The sequence below is a fragment of the Pipistrellus kuhlii genome, unplaced genomic scaffold (assembly GCF_014108245.1).
Source record: "Pipistrellus kuhlii isolate mPipKuh1 unplaced genomic scaffold, mPipKuh1.p scaffold_m20_p_2, whole genome shotgun sequence".
Taxonomy (NCBI): Eukaryota; Metazoa; Chordata; class Mammalia; order Chiroptera; family Vespertilionidae; genus Pipistrellus; species Pipistrellus kuhlii.
In genome coordinates this window covers 167,858,841-167,877,268 of record NW_023425515.1, presented here as the reverse complement: position 1 = coordinate 167,877,268, position 18,428 = coordinate 167,858,841, and the positions used below count along the sequence as shown (strand labels likewise).

Here is an 18,428-nt window from a genome sequence, read left to right as displayed (position 1 = left end):
TGTGCCTGGGCATCAGCAACAGGCAAATCAGCTTTGAAAACGTACGTTGGCTCTGGGCACCGAAGAACGAGCGTGTGACCCACACATGATTATTTTTAAAAAGCTGGCTTTGGGAGCTAAAGGCGCGAACTAAAACAGAGAGAAAAGCAATTCTTGATGACATACATAAGAAGTCAGGGAATGGGCCCCATACCATCACAACCAAAAGCCCAAGTTCAAGCCCTAACTGGTTTGGCTCAGTGGATAGCGCTTCGGCCTGCAGAGTGAAGGGTCCCAGGTTTGATTCCGGCCAAGGGCACATGCCTGGGGTTGTGGGCTCCATCCCCAGTAAGGGGCGTGCAGGAGGCAGCCGATCAATGAATCTCGCTCATCATTGACATTTCTATCACTCTATCCCTTTCCCTTCCTCTCTGAAGTCAATAAAGAAATATTTTTTAAAAATGAAATAAAAGCCCAAGTTCAGGATGAGATCAAATGAAGTTTCTCTTACATAGCCCCTCGAACAGAGAACCCCGGATCTCAGACACACACTCATCATCCCCACCCAGCCCTAATTCTGATTGCTCACTTGGTTTTCCAGAATTTTTCCGAGGCAATGAGAACTTCAAGTCCCCGAAAGGGGACAGGGTTCAGAAACCGGAGAAAGATGATTACACGAATAGAAACCACAAACGGGTCTGGACTTGGGGAAAGGAGGTGAGCTGGTCCAGATGAGGCCAGGGTGGGGCCAGGAGTCTGAAACCCAGGGAGCCCTGGACCGGATGGATGGTCGGGGAGCAGCTCCCTAAAAAGAGGGAACCTTGAGCCCCTGGAGCGCCGGTCCCAGATCAGGGGACCAGGGCCGGAGGGAAGGGTCCACCTTGAGGGCCACGTCTCCGTTGGCGTGGCCTTTCCCCTCGGGCTTGGGGGCCACGGGCTCCTCCGGTGTGTGGGGCTCCGAGCAGATGACCAGAGGGGCCGTGTTCTTCCCTCCGTCGTGCAGGCAGGGTTCAAAGAAGGGGCGGAGCGGCCCGGAGAAGGCGGCGTGGGTGAAGGTGAAGATGTGGGACCGGTCGGAGGCGTCGTAGAAGGAGATGACGCCCGCGTCGTAGTCCAGGAAGACGCCCACACAGCGCGGGGGCTCCCGCAGGCGCAGCGGGGTCTGCGGGGACGTGAGCGCCTCGAGCTGGGCGCCGCGGCTCTGCCGCACCAGCCAGTGCCCGTTGGCGGGCGAGGCCGTGACCTTGCCCTTGCGGCTCACCGCCTCGCGGCACACGCCCAGGATCCACTTGGTCTTGTCGGCCACCAGCACCTCCCAGTAGTGGCAGCCGGCCTCGAAGGCCTCAGCGCCCAGCACGCTGACCACGAAGTCGAACCGCTGTGGGGTGTCGGGCACAGGCTGCCTGCGGTCCCCCAGCCTCACGCACCGGCGGTCCTCCGACAGGATGAGCTTGGGGTGCGCGGTGTCGGGGTCCAGGGTCACGGCAACTACAGAGAGAGAGAGGGACAGAGAGGAGAGGTTTGGGAGGGCTGGGGCTCACAGGACCGTTGGGTGGCTTTGGACGGGGAAGATCACCTCTGGGATCAGCAACCCCTGTCCTTGGACCCATTTTAGTGTATGATTCCTTCTACCCCATCTGTACCCGAACCAGAAAAAAGTGTCGCCCTAGCCGGTTTGGCTCAGTGGATAGAGCGTCGGTCTGCGGACTTAAAGGTCCAGGGTTCGATTCCGGGCAAGGGCATGTGCCTTGGTTACGGGCACATTCCCAGTGGGGGGTGTGCAGGAGGCAGGAGGCAGCTGATCAATGTTTCTCTCTCATCAATGTTTCTGACTCTCTCTCTCCCTTCCTCTCTGTGAAAAATCAATAGAATATATTTAAAAACCAAAACTGGTTTGGCCCAGTGGGTAGAGCATTGGCCTGCAGACTGGAAGGTCCCAGGTTCAATTCGGGTCAAGGGCATGCTCCTTGGTTGCAGACACATCTCCAGTGGGGGGTGCTCAGGAGGCAGCTGATCGATGTTTCTCTCTCATTGATATTTCTTTTTTTTTTCTTTTTTTAAAATATATATTTTATTGATTTTGTACAGAAAGGAAGGGAGAAAGATAGAGAGTTAGAAACATCAATGAGAGAGAGTCATCGATCAGCTGCCTCTTGCACACCCCCCATTGGGGATATGCCCGCAACCAAGGTACATGCCCTTGACAGGAATCTAACTCGGGAACCTTCAGTCCCCAAGCCGACGCTCTATCCATTGAGCCAAACCGATCTCGGCTCTCATTGATATTTCTAATGTTCTATCCCTCTCCCTTCCTCTCTGTAAAAAAATTATTATTATTATTATTTATTTATTTTTATTTTTTTTAAGAAAGAAAGAAAAGCGTTTTCTGGTCTCCTAGATCTCCTGGTCATGTGTTTAATAAAACAGGAGAAAGTTGTCCTTTGTGAAGCTGCCTTAATCCCTCACAGTGGTCGACAAACTGCGGCTCGAGAGTCACAGGCAGCTCAAGAGCTGTGGTTTGGCACTCTGTTGACTACAGAGTTTGCCGACCCCTGCCTTAGGGAATACTGCCTTTGTCCTCAATGGTCCGAAGGGAGCTATGCAGGATAATAAACCTTGGCTCTGATGTCAGACCCAGAAGCCACACTGCAAGTTGAAATCCCAGCTCTGCCACATGCTAGTTATGTGGCCTGGGGCCTGCTATTCATCTCCAAACCTTAGTTTCTTCATCTGTAAAATGGGAACAATGGCAGACCCTATGTTGTCAAGCTGTTGTGCACATTTGATGAGGTAGTGCCTCCTTCCAATGAGCATCCAATGTGTGATGCTCATTTTGTTCACTGAAATTATTGCTCATAATTATTATTTTTACTAGTAAATGTTAATTGAGAAAGAAGGATTCTTTCTTAAAATTGTGGAAGGTCATGGTGAGTCTTCCCCCAGGACACTTCTTGGAAAGTTAAATCTGTAAAATGTGTGTTTTGCCCAGGTGGTGGGAATAAGCCAGACTGTGAGTGTGAGAAAGACTTGTGAATTCCCAGAATGGCAACGGAGGTGACCTGGTGTGCTCTCAAGCGGCCAACTCATCAGTTACACTTGCCTGAAGGAAAGGGGAGTGAACAAAAGGGGCATGAACAGATTGGAAAATTGACAAGGACCCAATCAGGGAAATTAACAGATCTCATTGAAACAGCAGCAAAAAAAATGCAAATATTTCGGAATAAATTAAGAGAGATGCACAAATCTTTTAGCATAAACTACAAAACCGTTCGTAGTCTACAAAGTTGAGGCGCCTGCCTAGCCCTTCCCCTTCTTCTCTGAGAACCTCAATCACCAACCTCAAAGCAAGGAGAGTGTGGCAGATGTGGATACTGACAGAGGAACACTGGCTATTTACCCAACAGTGGGATAAGAAGGACTTCTAAAACCTGAAAGCACAGAGGAAACTACACAGGAAAAGGTTTTGTTTTGTTTGTTTGTTTGTTTGTTTTAAATATATTTTATTGATTTTTCACAGAGAAGAAGAGAGAGGGATAGAGAGTCAGAAACATTGATGAGAGAGAATCATCAATCAGCTGCCTCTTGCACACCCCCCACTGGGGATGTGCCCGCAACCCAGGTACATGCCCTTGACCGGAATTGAACCTGGGACCTCTCAGTCTGCAGGCTGATGCTCTATCCACTGAGCCAAACCGGTTTCGGCCAGGAAAAGGTTTTTTAATTGGACTACATAAAAACAAGACACTAGAAATAATATAAGGAAATTAAAATGCAAATGAAAAACTCAGAAAAATAATTTGGGAGGAATAGGACAGAGCTTCTACAATTTATATAGGAAGAATCCTCACATATCAAATAGCATAGCCAGAATAGGGATAAGAGCAGACAAGTCATGGAGAAGACATACAAATAACCAATATACTTTCTAAGTCTAACTGAGCCCTCCCACAAAAGAAGTCACAAAGACTTATTTATTTTTTTAGTTTGATAAGCAGGTAAATAGGTTTGATTAACAAAAAAAACAAAAAAACAAAAATGAAACAAAACAAAAAGACAGTCTGCATCCCAAAGGAACAGAGCTCTGGGCTCTGAAATGTAGCTGGGTTTGCCTGGGGTAACTTACCGAAGTGCAGCCGGGCCCTTCTCCAGCCTGAAAGACAGAAAAGGGATTGTAAACGGGAAGGAGACAAGGAGAACCCCCAAAAGGCGGAGCCAGGCGCCCAGAAAGTGCATCTCACCTGAGTTGGCTGCAGCTCTTTTCAACTCTGTAAAAAAAGAAACAGGAGGGGTGAGCTTATCACTGAAAATATAGAATCAGCAGGAGGGAATTCAGTATGGAACGACATGGGAAACTTACTCAGTTCACTCCGGAGTTTCTCTAAAGAATAAAAACAGTTTGACCAATCAGAAGGAGGGCTTCCACATTTCCATAATGCTGCGGCCCCCTCCCAACCACATTCCCACACCAGACCCTCTCTAGCAATACCCTGACCACCCCAGCCCCGCCCCAGGAGTCTCCAGAGATACTCTGCAGAGGGCCAGCACATTCCCAAGTAAGCCAAACCTGACCACGACTCACTGAATAACACATCTCACGCATCTAGGTAATATATGTAATATATGTAGATATTGTGAGAGAACAATAAAATATAAGCTCATTTAAAACTATCATGGAACCCTGGTTGGTGTTGCTCAATGGTTAGAATGTTGGCGCCTGCACTGAAGGGTTGCGGATTCAATCATGGTCAAGGGCACGTACCTGGGTTGTGGTTTGCCCCCACCCCATCCTGTGAGGGCATCTGGAAGGCAACCAGTTAATGTGTCTCTCTCACATCGATGTTTCTCTCTCTCCCTCCCTCCCACCCTCCCCTTCACTCTCTCTGAAAAGCAATGGGAAAATATCCTTGGGTGGGGATTAACAAACAAAGACTATCACTGAATTTCCATTAGGTTTTCTTGTGTTCACTTAATCAAGGTAAAACAAAGTAGACATGTCATGTCTGAAGATTCTTCTTTCGTACTAAAGAGGGTCTCGTACATGGGGTGGAGAAACGCTGCTCCAAGTGTTCAGTTTAATGGGGACCCCTTGCCTGGGATCCCACCGAAGGGCATGCCACGCCTGGCGATAAAAGGTCTTCCAGGTGGCTTCCCCTGAGGAGCTGCCTCTCTTCCTGATTAACATTTCCCACTCAGAGACTGGGACCTAGTGATGGTCCGTGAGGTCTGAAAGGTTGGCGACCGCTGGACTAGTTAATTGTTGTGCAGGAAAGAGGAGCAGGGAATATTTGAGAAGAGAGAAGTCTCCAACCCCATGGTGTAAAGCACCCTGACCCCTCTCTTCTGCCCCAGGACGTGAAACTGAGACACCCATCCTAAAGCGGAGATGTTGGCAGGAGGAGGTCCGTGCCACGGACGAGGAGCGGGACTTACTGAGGGCTTTGTGGAGCCTTCCTGAAAAACAGAGAAAGAGGCCTGAGTGAGCAGAGGCTCTGCTTTATCCCTGAGCCCAGGGAGGCTCACCCCCATCCCCCCACCGTGGAAAGGATGACATTCCTGGCAGCTGCTGGGGCCCTCGCCTCCCGAAGGCAGACTGGGGAAGCAGTGGAGCTGGGGCCACTTTCCCAGAGACCAGGCTCCTCCTTCCTTTCCATCTGGTTCCATTTCCGCTGTCTGAAGGAGTGTTCCCATATGTTTGTAACCATGTGTACATGAGAGTGTGCCTTGCTGCCCTTTTATAGCCTACTGTTTGTAATATCTCCAGCGAAGACCTAGCATTGACTTGTGGGCATGGCTCTATCACTCTGGACAGTAACTCTCCTGAAGTCCTACGGAGAGACTCACAGACTTGGAGATTCCAGATGGTGTGGGATGTATGTATATGGATGTGTGTGGATGTGTGTGTGTGTGTGTGTGTGTGTGTGTATGTATATGGATGGATATATATGAATATATGGATGTATATATGTATATGCTTCACATGCTTCCGGGAGCATTGGCCCTGCCAGAGAATTGAAGTTATGCGTTCAAGTCCACTGCCAAGTCCTGTGCTAAGGACTGAGCATGTGTTAATCATTAGGCACTGCAGCAATGAAGCTGGATATATGGCCCCTCAGGAGCCGTTGGTTTATGTCTATATTAATGTTATTAATCTTATTAATGTTATAGTTATATAATGATTAATCATTCTATTAATGATTGATTGTGTTATGTATACATTATATTATTTATATATAATATTGACATATTATATTTCCACTACTATTAGCCTCCATGTATGGTGTCCTGTTCTCATAATGATGAAGGTACTGAACCCTCTTGACAATGTAAGGTGCGTAGAATTATTGTTCCCAGGTCTGAAGCTCAGAGGGACATGGAATTTGCCCAGGTCATCCATTTAGTAAGTGGCCAAAGAGTCAGGCTTCAAGTCCAAGTGTGTCTGACTCCTAGTCAGAGGCCTTGGCCCCTGCACCACGCTGTGCTTTCTGCTCCTGGACAGAGCAGCCACAGGCCCCTACTGCGTGCGCCCCACACTTCCACCCGCTGGACTAAAACGTCAGGGGCATGCGAGAGAGGAGGAGAGGAGAGGCCAAAATCACTGAATGTGTACCATCTCTGAGCCAGCGACTTGTATTCTCAGCTAGATTTTTAAGGGGCAGAGCCTGCCTGTGTTTTGTACCCTGGATGTCAAACTTATACCCTCAATAGCCCAGAGCAAACATTCAGTTAATGAAGATGAAATGGCAATAAGGAAGAGGAGCACCAGGCACTACAATAGAAGAGTTTTTTTTCTTCAAGTTGTCTCTGTAAACCCTGAAAACAATCGGGCAAGGGGATTCTTAATCCCATTTTACAGACGAGGAAACCAAAGGTCATAGCGGTGAATCGACACATCCGAGTCAGACCAGTGACCTGACCAGGTGTCGCTGATTCGAAAGCCTGTGGGGCTCCCACTGTGTCATCACCTGTCTAGATGCAAATGCTGTATGGATCCTCGAGATTCTCATACATCCCAGATGGGCACATTCATAGATTTTAAATTGAATAGAGACCTGGTTAGGTGATTGGTGGAAAGGCTGAAAGAAGGAGCTCCTGGTAATTCAGACCCTATGACTTTTTACTATGAGCATCCCCTCATCCACTGCCACCTACCCCATAGCCCCCCACACTGGAAAGAAAATTCCAATAATATTAATGGGGAATATGTGTGTGTATATACCTGCATCATGTATGTGTAATAATAGACTGTGAGCATTTATGTAGGAGGGGAAAGAATATGTTAATTGTTCCCTACCCCCTTCATATAATTACCTTTTTCTTTTGCATGGTCTTCGAGAAGAGTTTCTAGAGGGAGAAAAGTAATAACAAAAAAATAAAAAATGGGATTCTGCGACATTAACCTTGAAGGTCCCTGATTCTTACCGATTTTACCTGCTTTTAAACCTGTTCCCCTCTACCACCGTTGCTACCTCCCTAATCCAGGCCCTCATCCTCTCTCGTCTGGATGACGGAACTAGTAGCTCAAATGGCCTCCAACCCTGTCTTGCTCCTTCTGGTCTCTTCCCAACACTGCAGCCAGAGAAAGCTGCTCAAAGCACAGTTCTGATCAAGATATCCCACTCACCGCTTTACCTCCACCCGGGAGAGAAAGACTGAGGTTCTCCACACACCTTCCAAGGCCTCACACGGCCTGGCCCTGCCTACATCTGCAGCTTGGCCCCCTATCCGCTCCCCCTTCACTTCTGCACTGTTCTCTAGCTGTGCTTTCTCTGTGGGTAGTTTTCTGTTCCCTCTCCCCCCATGCCTCCCCCTCCTCCAGATCAAACATCACTTCCTCTGGGGACTCTCCTCCTGTCCCTGAAGCTCGGTTAGTTCCTCCTGATCATAATCTTCACAGCCTCCAGAACTTCCACTTGTGGCATTTGTATGGCTGTACTTCTACTTTGATTTGTGCAATTATTTCATTCAATAGACCTTGGAAAGCTCCCAGTGGCAAAGACTGCCTGCTATGACTCACCATTGTATTTCCGGCATTTAGTCTAGTCCAGGGCCCTTAGCAGATAATTATCAATTATTTGTTGAATGAATAAAAGCTTCCCCCATGTTAGACCTACACAACTCACCCAGAATAAGATCAAGCAATGAGTCCACAGACAAAACTCAACAAACACTGAAAGATAAGCTATAACAAGTCAGAGTCAGCAAACACTCTCAGATGTTGGGATTTCCCGGCATAGAATGTATATTAGTGGACACTGGAGTCATAAAAATGAGTAAAACAGAGAAACATCCCCACCCATCCAGGACACTTACCTACCTCCACCACCTGTTCATAGAGAAGCTTCTCTGGAAGGGGGAGAGAGAGACATCAGCACAGCTTAAGGAAGAGCTTTTTCTAATGACCAGAGTTGTCCGGGGACAACAAGCTGCCTGAGCAGGACTTGGCTCCTTGTCTCTGTGAGTACGTGACCATTTGAAAGGATTAGAGGGTCTTCAAACCAGCAGCTAGGGAAAGGGGTGTTGGCTTATGTGACTTTCAAGGTGCCATACAACCTTGAGATCCTGTGAGTTGCAATTCTATTTATGAGGGTTTTATCCAATGGATAGAGTTGATTTTTTTAAATTAATTAGAGGATTGTCATGATCAGTTATTTTTAATTTCTCAAAAGCTGAGAATTCATAACTCTTCCCCAAAACTTTCTGCAGTTTCTTGGATCTTCTCTGCATTGAGAGTCCCCAGGGCATTGTCCTACCAGAAAATTTGCAGAATCTGCAACCTATGGGTAGCCAGCACAGCTATGTCTCCCTCATCCCAGCCTTTTCCTGATAAGCTACAGTCCCACTTCCTGCCACTCTGGGCCCCTTTACTGCTTGGTTACCTTTTGATCGTCTTTGCTTCCAGATGACACAAATGCCTGCCATGAGGAGAAGCCCCAGGACAGCCAGGACCACAGCAAGAGCCACTGCTAAGGGGGAGATCCTCCCTGGAGATGGGGCTGAAACAGAACCAAAGGTGACCACCCTCAGGAGGTATCTCAGAGCTTCTTCCAGGCCAAGGACCCTACCTCATATGGAAGGTGGCTCAGGCACGTCCCATTGGTCTCTGTCACCTCTAGGGTAAGGTGACCAGACGTCCCGCTTTTGGGACAAATTGTTAAAAATCCCACGTCCTGCCAAAGCCGGTTTGGCTCAGTGGTAGAGCGTTGGTCTGTGGACTGAAGGGTCCCGGGTTCGATTCCGGTCAGGGGCATGTACCTTGGTTGCGGGCGCATCTCTGGTGGGGAGTGTGCAGGAGGCAGCTGTTTGATGTTTCTCTCTCATCGACGTTTCTAGCTCTCTATCTCTCTCCCTTCCTCTCTGTAAAAAATCAATAAAATATATTTTAAAAAAAAAACTTAAAAAAAAAAAATCCCACGCCCCGGGACAAATGGTTAAAATCGGGACAGTACCGCCAAAAGCGGGGCATCTGGTCACCTTACTCTAGGGAGAGACCTCCAGCCAAGATAGGTGAGGGTGTTTGCTTCTCTAAGTACCTCAAACCATGGATGACTTAAGGATGACTTTACAGCCAGATGGTCATCTCTGAGGAGTGGTTTTGATGGTCCTACCTGAAGACAATGTGTGAAACTCAGCTTCCCAATCACAACCTCATCCCACCCTATCATTCCAGAGGAAACGTTATCTTTGAGGAACTGGAGGTGCTTCCGAAGTAATCACCTGCAGTCTTCCCTGAGCAGCACCCGCCTTCCGCCTCAAGTCCTCACTCTGCTGGGGAACAGCCATAAGCAACCCCTTTGCCCTGAGCTGTGTCAGCGGGGGCAAAGCTACTTCTGTGGGGCTACAGCAGCAGGCCTAGAGCCCGGACAGGAGAAAGGAAAGAAGAAATAGAGACAAAAAAGGAGCAGAGGAAGCACTATGACACGTGGCAAAGAGTCTAAGTGGGGTGTGAGTCCTCGCTCATCCTCCGTGGGACCCTCGGCAGGAGACTGAGCCTCTCCAAGCCTGGCTCGTCATCTGTGAAATGGGGATTGGAATAAGCCCAATCCCACTGGGCTGTGACAGACTTAGAGAGGAGGGTGTAAAGTGCTCAGCACCGATGAGAGGCAGTGCAGTAGGAAGAGAGGAGAGGTGAGAGAGAGAAAGGAAGGGCTTAGCCGATGGCAGTGATCCTTCCTCCCCTTGGCCCCAGGCCACACTCTTTCTTTCCTGGCTTCTCCGCCACATGGCTCCATGTGTCAAGGGTCTTGAAAAGGTTCCTAACCCTTTGATGCATTATTCTACTTCTAGGAACACATTCTAAGAAAATAATCAGAATCAGTTCCCAAATTATGTGCAAAGTTGTTCACTGCACTGTTACAGGAAAAGTCCAAACCATCCAGATATCAAGAAATAGGGCTCTGATTAATTTTGCTATGCTATACCCACACCACGAAATACTATGTGGCCCTTTAAAATCCGGTGCAGAGAACTGCTTAAGGACATGGGCAAAAAAATGTTCACGGCCTTGTAAGTGGAGGGGAAAACATCTAGACAGAAGAATATACATATGAAAGAATACACATATGTATATATATCAATACACACTCAGAGATGCACCCATGAAAGAAATTCTAAAGAAATGCCCCAAAATGTTAGCAGTGGCTCTCTCCAGTTTATGAAATCAGGCCTTTTTTTCTTTTACTTTTGATTTTTTTAAAAAATATCTTGTATTTTTTTAAAGTTTTCTATAATAAATGTGTTATTCTAATTTAAAAAAATAAATAAATGTGTTATTCTTAGTATTTAAAAAATTCAAAAATTCTTTATAAAGTTTGCACTCGGGTAGGAGTTTTCTCTGGAGCCTGTGTTCTGCCCCAGCGGGTACCTGCTATGACCATGGCCGTGGTCTTCTCCTGGCCCAGGGCATCGTTGCGGATGGTGCAGGACACGCTGCCCACGGTGCTGTCCCTGACTTTGCTGGAGACGGCCGTTTCGAAGAGCCCCGCATCGTCCAGGGAGAGGGCCTGGGGCTCCGATGGAAGCACCCTGCCGTGAGGGTCTCTCCACTCGGCCCACGGCCGTGGGAACCAGCCCGCCGACCTGCACACCAGCTGGATCCATCCCGCGTCGTAGCCCTTCACGTGGATGTAAGGGTCGGAGCCTAGAACTGGAAAGGAAAGGCCGCTGGCAGGGCCTTGGCAAGATCCCGGACCCCGCCAGGGCCCTCCTCTGGATTCCAAGGCGGCTTCTGGGGAGCAGGGGGTGGGCCGTTCATTGCTCCGGTGCCTGCTCTCTCCCCAGCCCACCCCAAGGGATGAGTCGGTATCCGGCTGCACGCTAGCACCTCGCCAAACCCTCCTCCGCCCGGCACGGCATCCATCACCCGCCCCCCTCTGAAGAGGACCCACCTGCCACCTGCAGGACCACGGTGCCCTCCCGGCTCAGGTTGGCGATGCGGACCTGACACCGGTACGGCCCCCGGTCCTCCAGCCGGACGTGGCGGATCTCCAGCGTGACGTTTCCCTCCAGCGCGTCCCTCTCCAGCGCCGTCCTCCCCTTAAACTCCGGCACCACGTCCTCCTCGCGGACCTTGTCCTCCCGGAACACGTGGACCACCTGGGAGCGCCGCCGGGGCAGGGACCGCAGCCATCGCACCTCCGTGAGCGCCGGGACGGACCAGAGCGAGAGCGGGCAGAGCAGCCTGGCTGTGCCCCCTAGCGGCGCCAGGTGGAACTGGCCGGACTCTCCTGTGCGGTGGAAACAAGAAAGGGACGACCCAGTCTGGGAGGGATGCTGGATGATGGAGATGGAGATCACCTGGGGAAAGGCTCCTAGCGAGTCTGGGAAGGGCATTGGAAAGGACTGGGGTTCGGACAGAACCCCGAAAGAAAGAAGGCCTGGGTCAGATGGCCCAGGCAGGGAAGGAGGTCAGGAACTCCTACCTGACACGTGGATGGGCAGCTGCAGGAAGGCCAGGGTGATGAGGCAGCTGGAGAGCCAGGAGCAGGAGGAACTTGCTGTCTCCATCCGAACTAGGAGGACAGACAGGGAGACACCAGAGAAGGTTGGCAAGCTTGATGTGGGAAAGCTACAACCTAGGAGGTGGAGGCAGCAGAGCAGGTGCTCTGGGACCACCCAGACCAGAATTCAAGTTCCAGCTTCGCTATTTACCTCCGTGTAACAGTGTGGCTGTTCCCTGAAACTCTCTTCTTCCATCTTTAAAAAGGATATAAATGTGCCTTCTTGCAGAGTTATTGTGAGCATTGAAGGAGGAAAGAGCTCATGGTTAAGGCTATAAATGCCATGAGGGAGAACCAAGGTGTGCCCTGGAAGGCATAGGGAGGATTCTGGAAGGTGGAGAATTTTTGCCCAGAACTAACCTGGTAAGGACCAGAGTAGTGACCTCTTTTTGCGTTAGGGTCCCAGGTCCCAGGCCAAGTTTGGGAAGGTCTCCAGGCCAATTTTCCACCCGCAGTGGGGCCTGGAGCTCTTCCCTGCTGGCCTTCTCGGTTTGACTCTTGAGAAAGAACAAATCAAGGCACTGAGGTCCCTCCATTTCATAATGAAGACACCGATCTTACAAACTCAGGGTCTGGAGTTAGAAAGACCTGGGTCCAAGTGTCAGCTCCCCCAGGTACTAGTGTTGTGTTCCTGGAGAGTTGTCTAACATCTGTGGATCTCCAGGTCTTCGTCTATAAAGGAGGACCCTTCTTCCAGGGACTGTGAGGGTTCGAGAGCATGTGAGGAACTTGCCGCAGCCCAGCTGGTGAAGCTCAGTAGTTAAACATCGACCCATGAACCAAGAGGTCCCTGGTTCAATTCCTGATCGGGGTACATGACAGGATTGCAGGCTCGATCCCCCGTAGGGGGCGAGCAGAAGGCAGCTGTTCGACGTTTTTCATCAATGTCTCTATCCTTCTATCCCTTTCCTTCCTCTCTCTAAAAAAATAATCAATGAAAACATTTTTTTTAAATTGCCACAAATGGCCCCATAACACTAGGACACAGTGAGGTTAAGATTATAGTTAGGATATATATATTTTTTTGCTTCAATCCCACTCATTTTTCTGCAGGTTGCCAGCTACTCAGAAACTGAACAGAAGATCGGTAAATGAGAAAAGCTCTCTACCTTATCAATTATTATTGAAGGTGGAAGCAGGCAGGGCCCAGGATCCCCTGGAGTTACCCCAAACCCCAACACCCTCAATTAAAAGGTGCTTTTGAAACACACCCTGAGTGGACATGCCCAGAGTAGCACGGAGCTCCAAACCGAGCCAGGGCTGCCTGACGTCAAATAAGAGGGGCCCTCCCCCCACCATAGTCCCCTCACCCTAAATTCGGATTGTTTATTGTGATCAAGAGGACAGGTTCTGCGGTCAGCCTGGGGCCAGGCCCCGGCTCCGCCATTACCAGCTGCGTGACCTTCCAGGGGTCCTCAAACTTTTTAAAGTGGGGGCCAGATCACGGTCCCTCAGAGAGCTGGAGGGCCGGACTATATGAACTACTAATTCCTACTGTAACACCTCGGCTGCGCTCACTGCCCAAAAAACCTGGCGGGCCGGATCAGACTCCTCTGCGGGCCGCATGTGGCCAGCGGGCCGTAGTTTGAAGATGCCTGCGACAGTCTAGTTTACTCCTCCCAATCCTCTCTCATTCACACGTGAAATGGAGTTAATGATAGTACCTACTTCGTAGATAGGGCTACAGTAAGGACTCATAGAAAACACACGTGAAGTGATTTGCACCACATTCTAAGAATAAAAAGGCAAGTGAAGCCGAAACCGGTTTGGCTCAGTGGTAGAGCATCGGTCTGCAGACTGAAAGGTCCCAGGTTCGATTCCAGTCAAGGGCATGTACATTGGTTGCGGGCACATCCCGGTAGGGGGTGTGTAGGAGACAGCTGGTCAATGTTTCTCTCTAATCGACGTTTCTAGCTCTCTATCTCTCTCCCTTCGTCTCTGTAAAAAAATCCAAAAAAATAAAATAAAATAGCCGAAGCCGGTTTGGCTCAGCAGTAGAGCGTCGGTCTGCGGACTGAAAGGTCCCAGGTTCGATTCCGGTCAAGGGCATGTACATTGGTTGCGGGCACATTCCCAGTAAATGTGCAAGAGGCAGCTGGTTGATGTTTCTCTCTCTATCTCTCTCCCTTCCTCTCTGTAAAAAATCAATAAAATATATTTTAAAAAATAAAAATAAAATAAAATATATATAAAATATATATATTTTAAAAATCAATTAAAAATTATGCATATATAAAGGCAAGTGAAGACTTTCCATCAGATGGTCACTCTGGGTGACAAGGGCACCGAGGTGGTTTCAGCCAGGGAGTCTCCCTGAAGCACGTCCTCACGTCACTGTTAAGCAGCCAGAGAGGCAAAGAGCCCAGGAGAGGATGACACCAGAAACGGACTTTTCCACTCTTGTCATCAGGGACGTGCAGATTAAGACCACAGTTAGATATGGTTTTGTCTTCCCTGAAATTATCAAATATTAAAAAAATGATAATGCCCAGAGTTACACATGTGGGAAAATGACTCTCTTGCCCAATGTAAATCAACTTTCGTGAGGGCAATTTAGCAATAAGGATCAAGTGACATAAATATGTGAAAGTTTTAATCCAGTAATTTTACTTCCAGAAAAGAATCCTATGGAAATAAATAAGGATGTGCATAAGGATTTGTTGGTGAGGATGCTCATCACAAAGCTTCTTATGAAAAGGAAAAATTAAAAACAACCTAAAAGTTCACTAAAATGGGAATGATTAACTAAATATTGCACATCCTTGCAATGAAATACTATACAGCATTTCGTACACACATGCTAAAACAATCTTTTTAAAAATATATATTTATTTTATTGATATTTTACAGAGAGGAAGGGAGAGAGATAGAGAGCTAGAAACGTCAATGAGAAACATCGATCAGCTGCCTCTTGCACACCCCCTACTGGGGATGTGCCCGCAACCAATGTACATGCCCTTGACCGGAATCAAACCTGGGACCTTTCAGTCTGCAGACCGACGCTCTACCACTGAGCCAAACTGGTTTCAGCCTAAAACAATCTTTAAGAGCATTTGGGCCCTAGCTGGTTTTGCTCAGTGGACAGAGCATCAGCCTTCGGACTGAAGGGTCCTAGGTTTGATCCCCATCAAGGACACATGCCTGGGTTGTGAGCTTGATTCTCAGTAAGGGGTGTGCAGGAAGCAGCTGATCAATGATTCTCCATCATTGATGTTTCTATTTCTCCCTCTCCCTTCCTCTCTGAAATCAATATATATATATATATATATATATATATATATATATATATATATATATATGTTTATTTATTTATTTATTTATTTATTTATTTATTTATTTTAATGAGCATTTGGGAAGTTTTCACTGTAACCCAAACAGTAACTTTAAAAAGCTATGGATAGTATGATACAATTTAAGGAGAAGATGCTTAGCAAAAAGGCAAGAGTGTAGAGAGTAAACAGTGGTTACTTCTAGGGGTGAAGAAAAGCAGTACAGCAGAAGTTCCTTTAATAACTCCATGTAACTTCAGAAGACCCTGCAAATCTACAAATGACCAGTCTGAAAGCACACAGCACAGAACCTGGCTAAGAGTAAGGACTAGGTTAATGACAGCTATAATAATAATGATAATGACAATAATACTTGAATGAGAGTCTTTAGACAAAACCCACCCAGGCTCCTTGTCACTCTTCCCCTTTTGTGCTTCCCATTCCCCATTGCCTCGTTTCGTCCTTTAAAATGGCTTGTGCCCGGCCAGCATGGCTCAGTGGTTGAGCATCGATCTATGAACCAGGAGGTCACAGTCCAATGTCCAGTCAAGGCACATGCCCAGGTTGTGGGCTCGATCCCCAGAATGGGCATGCAGGAGGCAGCCGATCAGTGATTGTCTCAACACTGATGTTTCTATCTCTCTCTCCCTCTCCCTTCCTCTCTGAAATCAATAAAAGTATGTGTGTATATTTATATTGTTAACTGTTTTTCTGAGTAAGGAGAAAGGGGATAGCTTCTCCAACGAACCTGAAGATCCTGAGAACGTTAAAGGACTGAAAAGAATGAAGAAGGGGAAAGGGAGGAGCACTCACCACCTTTGGGATCAAGGGCCCTTTGTGTGGCAGAGCTGGAGTCTCCGAGCTGCGGACCCTCCCTCCATCCATCCAGGGAGGTCAGGCATCAGGCAGCGGGGTCAGGAAGGGCTCTGGAGGTGGGCCTAGGAAAAGCTCTCCTTTCATTCTAACGCCCGCAGCCCTCAGCCCGGGGCTCCCTCGTCTGTCCCACAGACTCCCTTCAAGCTGCTCCTGAACACCACAAGCTCCGCCCTGCCTGTCCGCCCCTGATAAAGGAACAGAGCAAAGAGAGGCCTCCCTAAAAAATGCGAGGGAAACTCCAAGTGCCACCGGGTGTCAGGGACCTTTGGCCCTCACACCCTTCCCCTCCCCAGCTAACTGCAAAGCGATTCCTTTTCATAAGTTTTGTCCCTAAAGCACCCTTTCTGCAAAGCTTGCTCCCATTTACTTTCCAAATCTGAGTAAAATTGAAGATGGGTTTCAAAAACATCTACCCATTAGCCACCTCCTCTAACTCACTACCCTTATCTCCAGCTGCACCCTGACGTGTGCTTCCCGACAAGCAGACCTGCTTACTGTCTACCAAGATGTGATAAACCCTTTCCTGCCTGTCTTGGCAGCTTTCATAATATCCATAATTGTATATTCATAACATCCATAATTGATCCTTAACAATCCCAAACAATGAATTATAAAAACAAAACAAGCAAACAAAACAAAAACAGACTCATAGAGAAATAGAGACTAACAGGATGGTTACCAAAAGGGATTGTGTGGAGGGATGAATGAAAAAAGTGAAGGGGAATAGAGTCAATAAAATTGTGATAAATGCACACGTGACAGATGATTACTAGAATTAGTGAGGTGATCATATAGTAAGGTATAAAAATGTCAAATCACTACATTGTACACCTGGAAGTAATATAACCAATACAAGATTGTGTATAAACTATTGTACACAATTTTTTTTAATTTCTTATTGATTTAATTTAATTATTCTCAAAATTTTAAATTAGGGTATCACATATTTGTCCTCAAACCCCCATTCCAATCCTTCACCCCTCCCCACTCATGCCCCCACTCCCCTATTGTCCTTGACCGCTGGTTAAGCTCATATGTATGTACACAAGTCCTTTGGTTGATCTCTCCCTTTTACCCCCACCCTCCCTTTGAGGTTCAACAGTCTGACCCATGGCTCCTTATCTCTAGGTCTGTTCCTGTTCATCAGTCTATGTTGTTCACCATTTCCCCTAGATGAGTGAGATCATGTCCTACTGGAAATATACTTATAATAATCAAAAATGAGACAAGCAATAATGGTTATGCTAAAAGGCAAATGAATCAGTCTGTAGTGAGTTTCTTTCTGGGCCAACAGTTCTTTTGAGACTCAAATTCAATGTCAAACAGTTCCTGATGTGTAGATGTCAGCAATGCTATTTCAGTTCTGGATGGTGGACAAATGGTGGTAATGCCGGTCCAACCCTCTCTGGTTTGGTCCTGGGCAACCTGCAGTGATACACAGCTGCTGACTGCTATTATGGCAAGATGTCGTCAGCGTCTTCCATCTCTGGACTGCTTCTCTTCTGTCTTCATGGTTGGAGTAGTCCTATCAATTTTTCTCTGTTGCTGGAATCTAAGTGATCTCGGAGTTGTTTTCTGAAAATATACAAACATATTCTTGACCAAAAGTTAATAAAGGAATATTTTCTATAAATTTGACTTGGGATCCTTTTTCATTTTTTGCCCAATACACAATCTTTAAATAAAAAAAAAAAATTTTAAATATACTTTATTGATTTTTTACAGAGAGGAAAAGAGAGGGATAGAGAGTCAGAAACATCAATGAGAGAGAAACACCAATCAGCCGCCTCCTGCACACCCCCCACTGGGGATGTGCCCACAACCAAGGTACATGTCCTTGACCGGAATCAAACCCAGAACTCTTCAGTCCGCAGGCTGATGCTCTATCTACTGAGCCAAACCGGTCAGTGCAAAAAATAAATTTTAAAAATGGTTCTTTCTGGAAAAGGCAATGAAATTGATGGGAGTGGAGAGAGAGGAAACTTTCACTTTTACTCTTCATGGTTTTTATAAGAAGCACATATCACAGAATATTTAAATAATAAAATATATATGGGGGAAACCCCAAAGCATTATATACCTTTACATATTTTTCAACCTTATAAAAATGAAGCACATTATACCTAATTTATTATACTGTAATTTCCTTTTTTCAGTCAACATTCCTTTCTGAGCCTAGCTGACACCTATGGTGGCCCAAGCCATGTCCCTCAACCCACTCGATCTCAGGGTAACGGAAACTTGCCAACAAGCTGCCAGCATGCCACCCCAAAGGCCACAGCAGCTCTTTGCTCATCTCACTCGGGCT

At 47.4% G+C, this 18,428-nt stretch overlaps 1 protein-coding gene across 2 annotated transcripts; it reads right to left on the bottom strand.

Annotated features, from left to right (window-relative positions):
* Positions 1 to 375: 375 nt before the first annotated feature.
* Positions 376 to 16,859, bottom strand: LOC118723849 (erythroblast membrane associated protein (Scianna blood group)). Of its 2 annotated transcripts, XM_036446575.2 has the most exons (12): positions 16,058 to 16,859; positions 11,898 to 11,987; positions 11,364 to 11,702; positions 10,841 to 11,122; positions 8,856 to 8,972; positions 8,290 to 8,322; positions 7,288 to 7,320; positions 5,410 to 5,430; positions 4,337 to 4,357; positions 4,218 to 4,244; positions 4,103 to 4,129; positions 376 to 1,467 (listed from the first exon to the last, which is right to left on the bottom strand). In XM_036446575.2, the coding sequence occupies exons 2-12, from the start codon at positions 11,980 to 11,982 to the stop codon at positions 785 to 787; spliced, it is 1,668 nt and encodes a 555-aa protein (XP_036302468.1). In that variant the 5' UTR covers positions 11,983 to 11,987; positions 16,058 to 16,859; the 3' UTR covers positions 376 to 784. The 2 variants fall into 2 exon arrangements, with proteins under 2 accessions (XP_036302468.1, XP_036302469.1); XM_036446576.2 differs by lacking the exon at positions 16,058 to 16,859 and having other exon boundaries at positions 11,898 to 12,218.
* Positions 16,860 to 18,428: the final 1,569 nt, after the last annotated feature.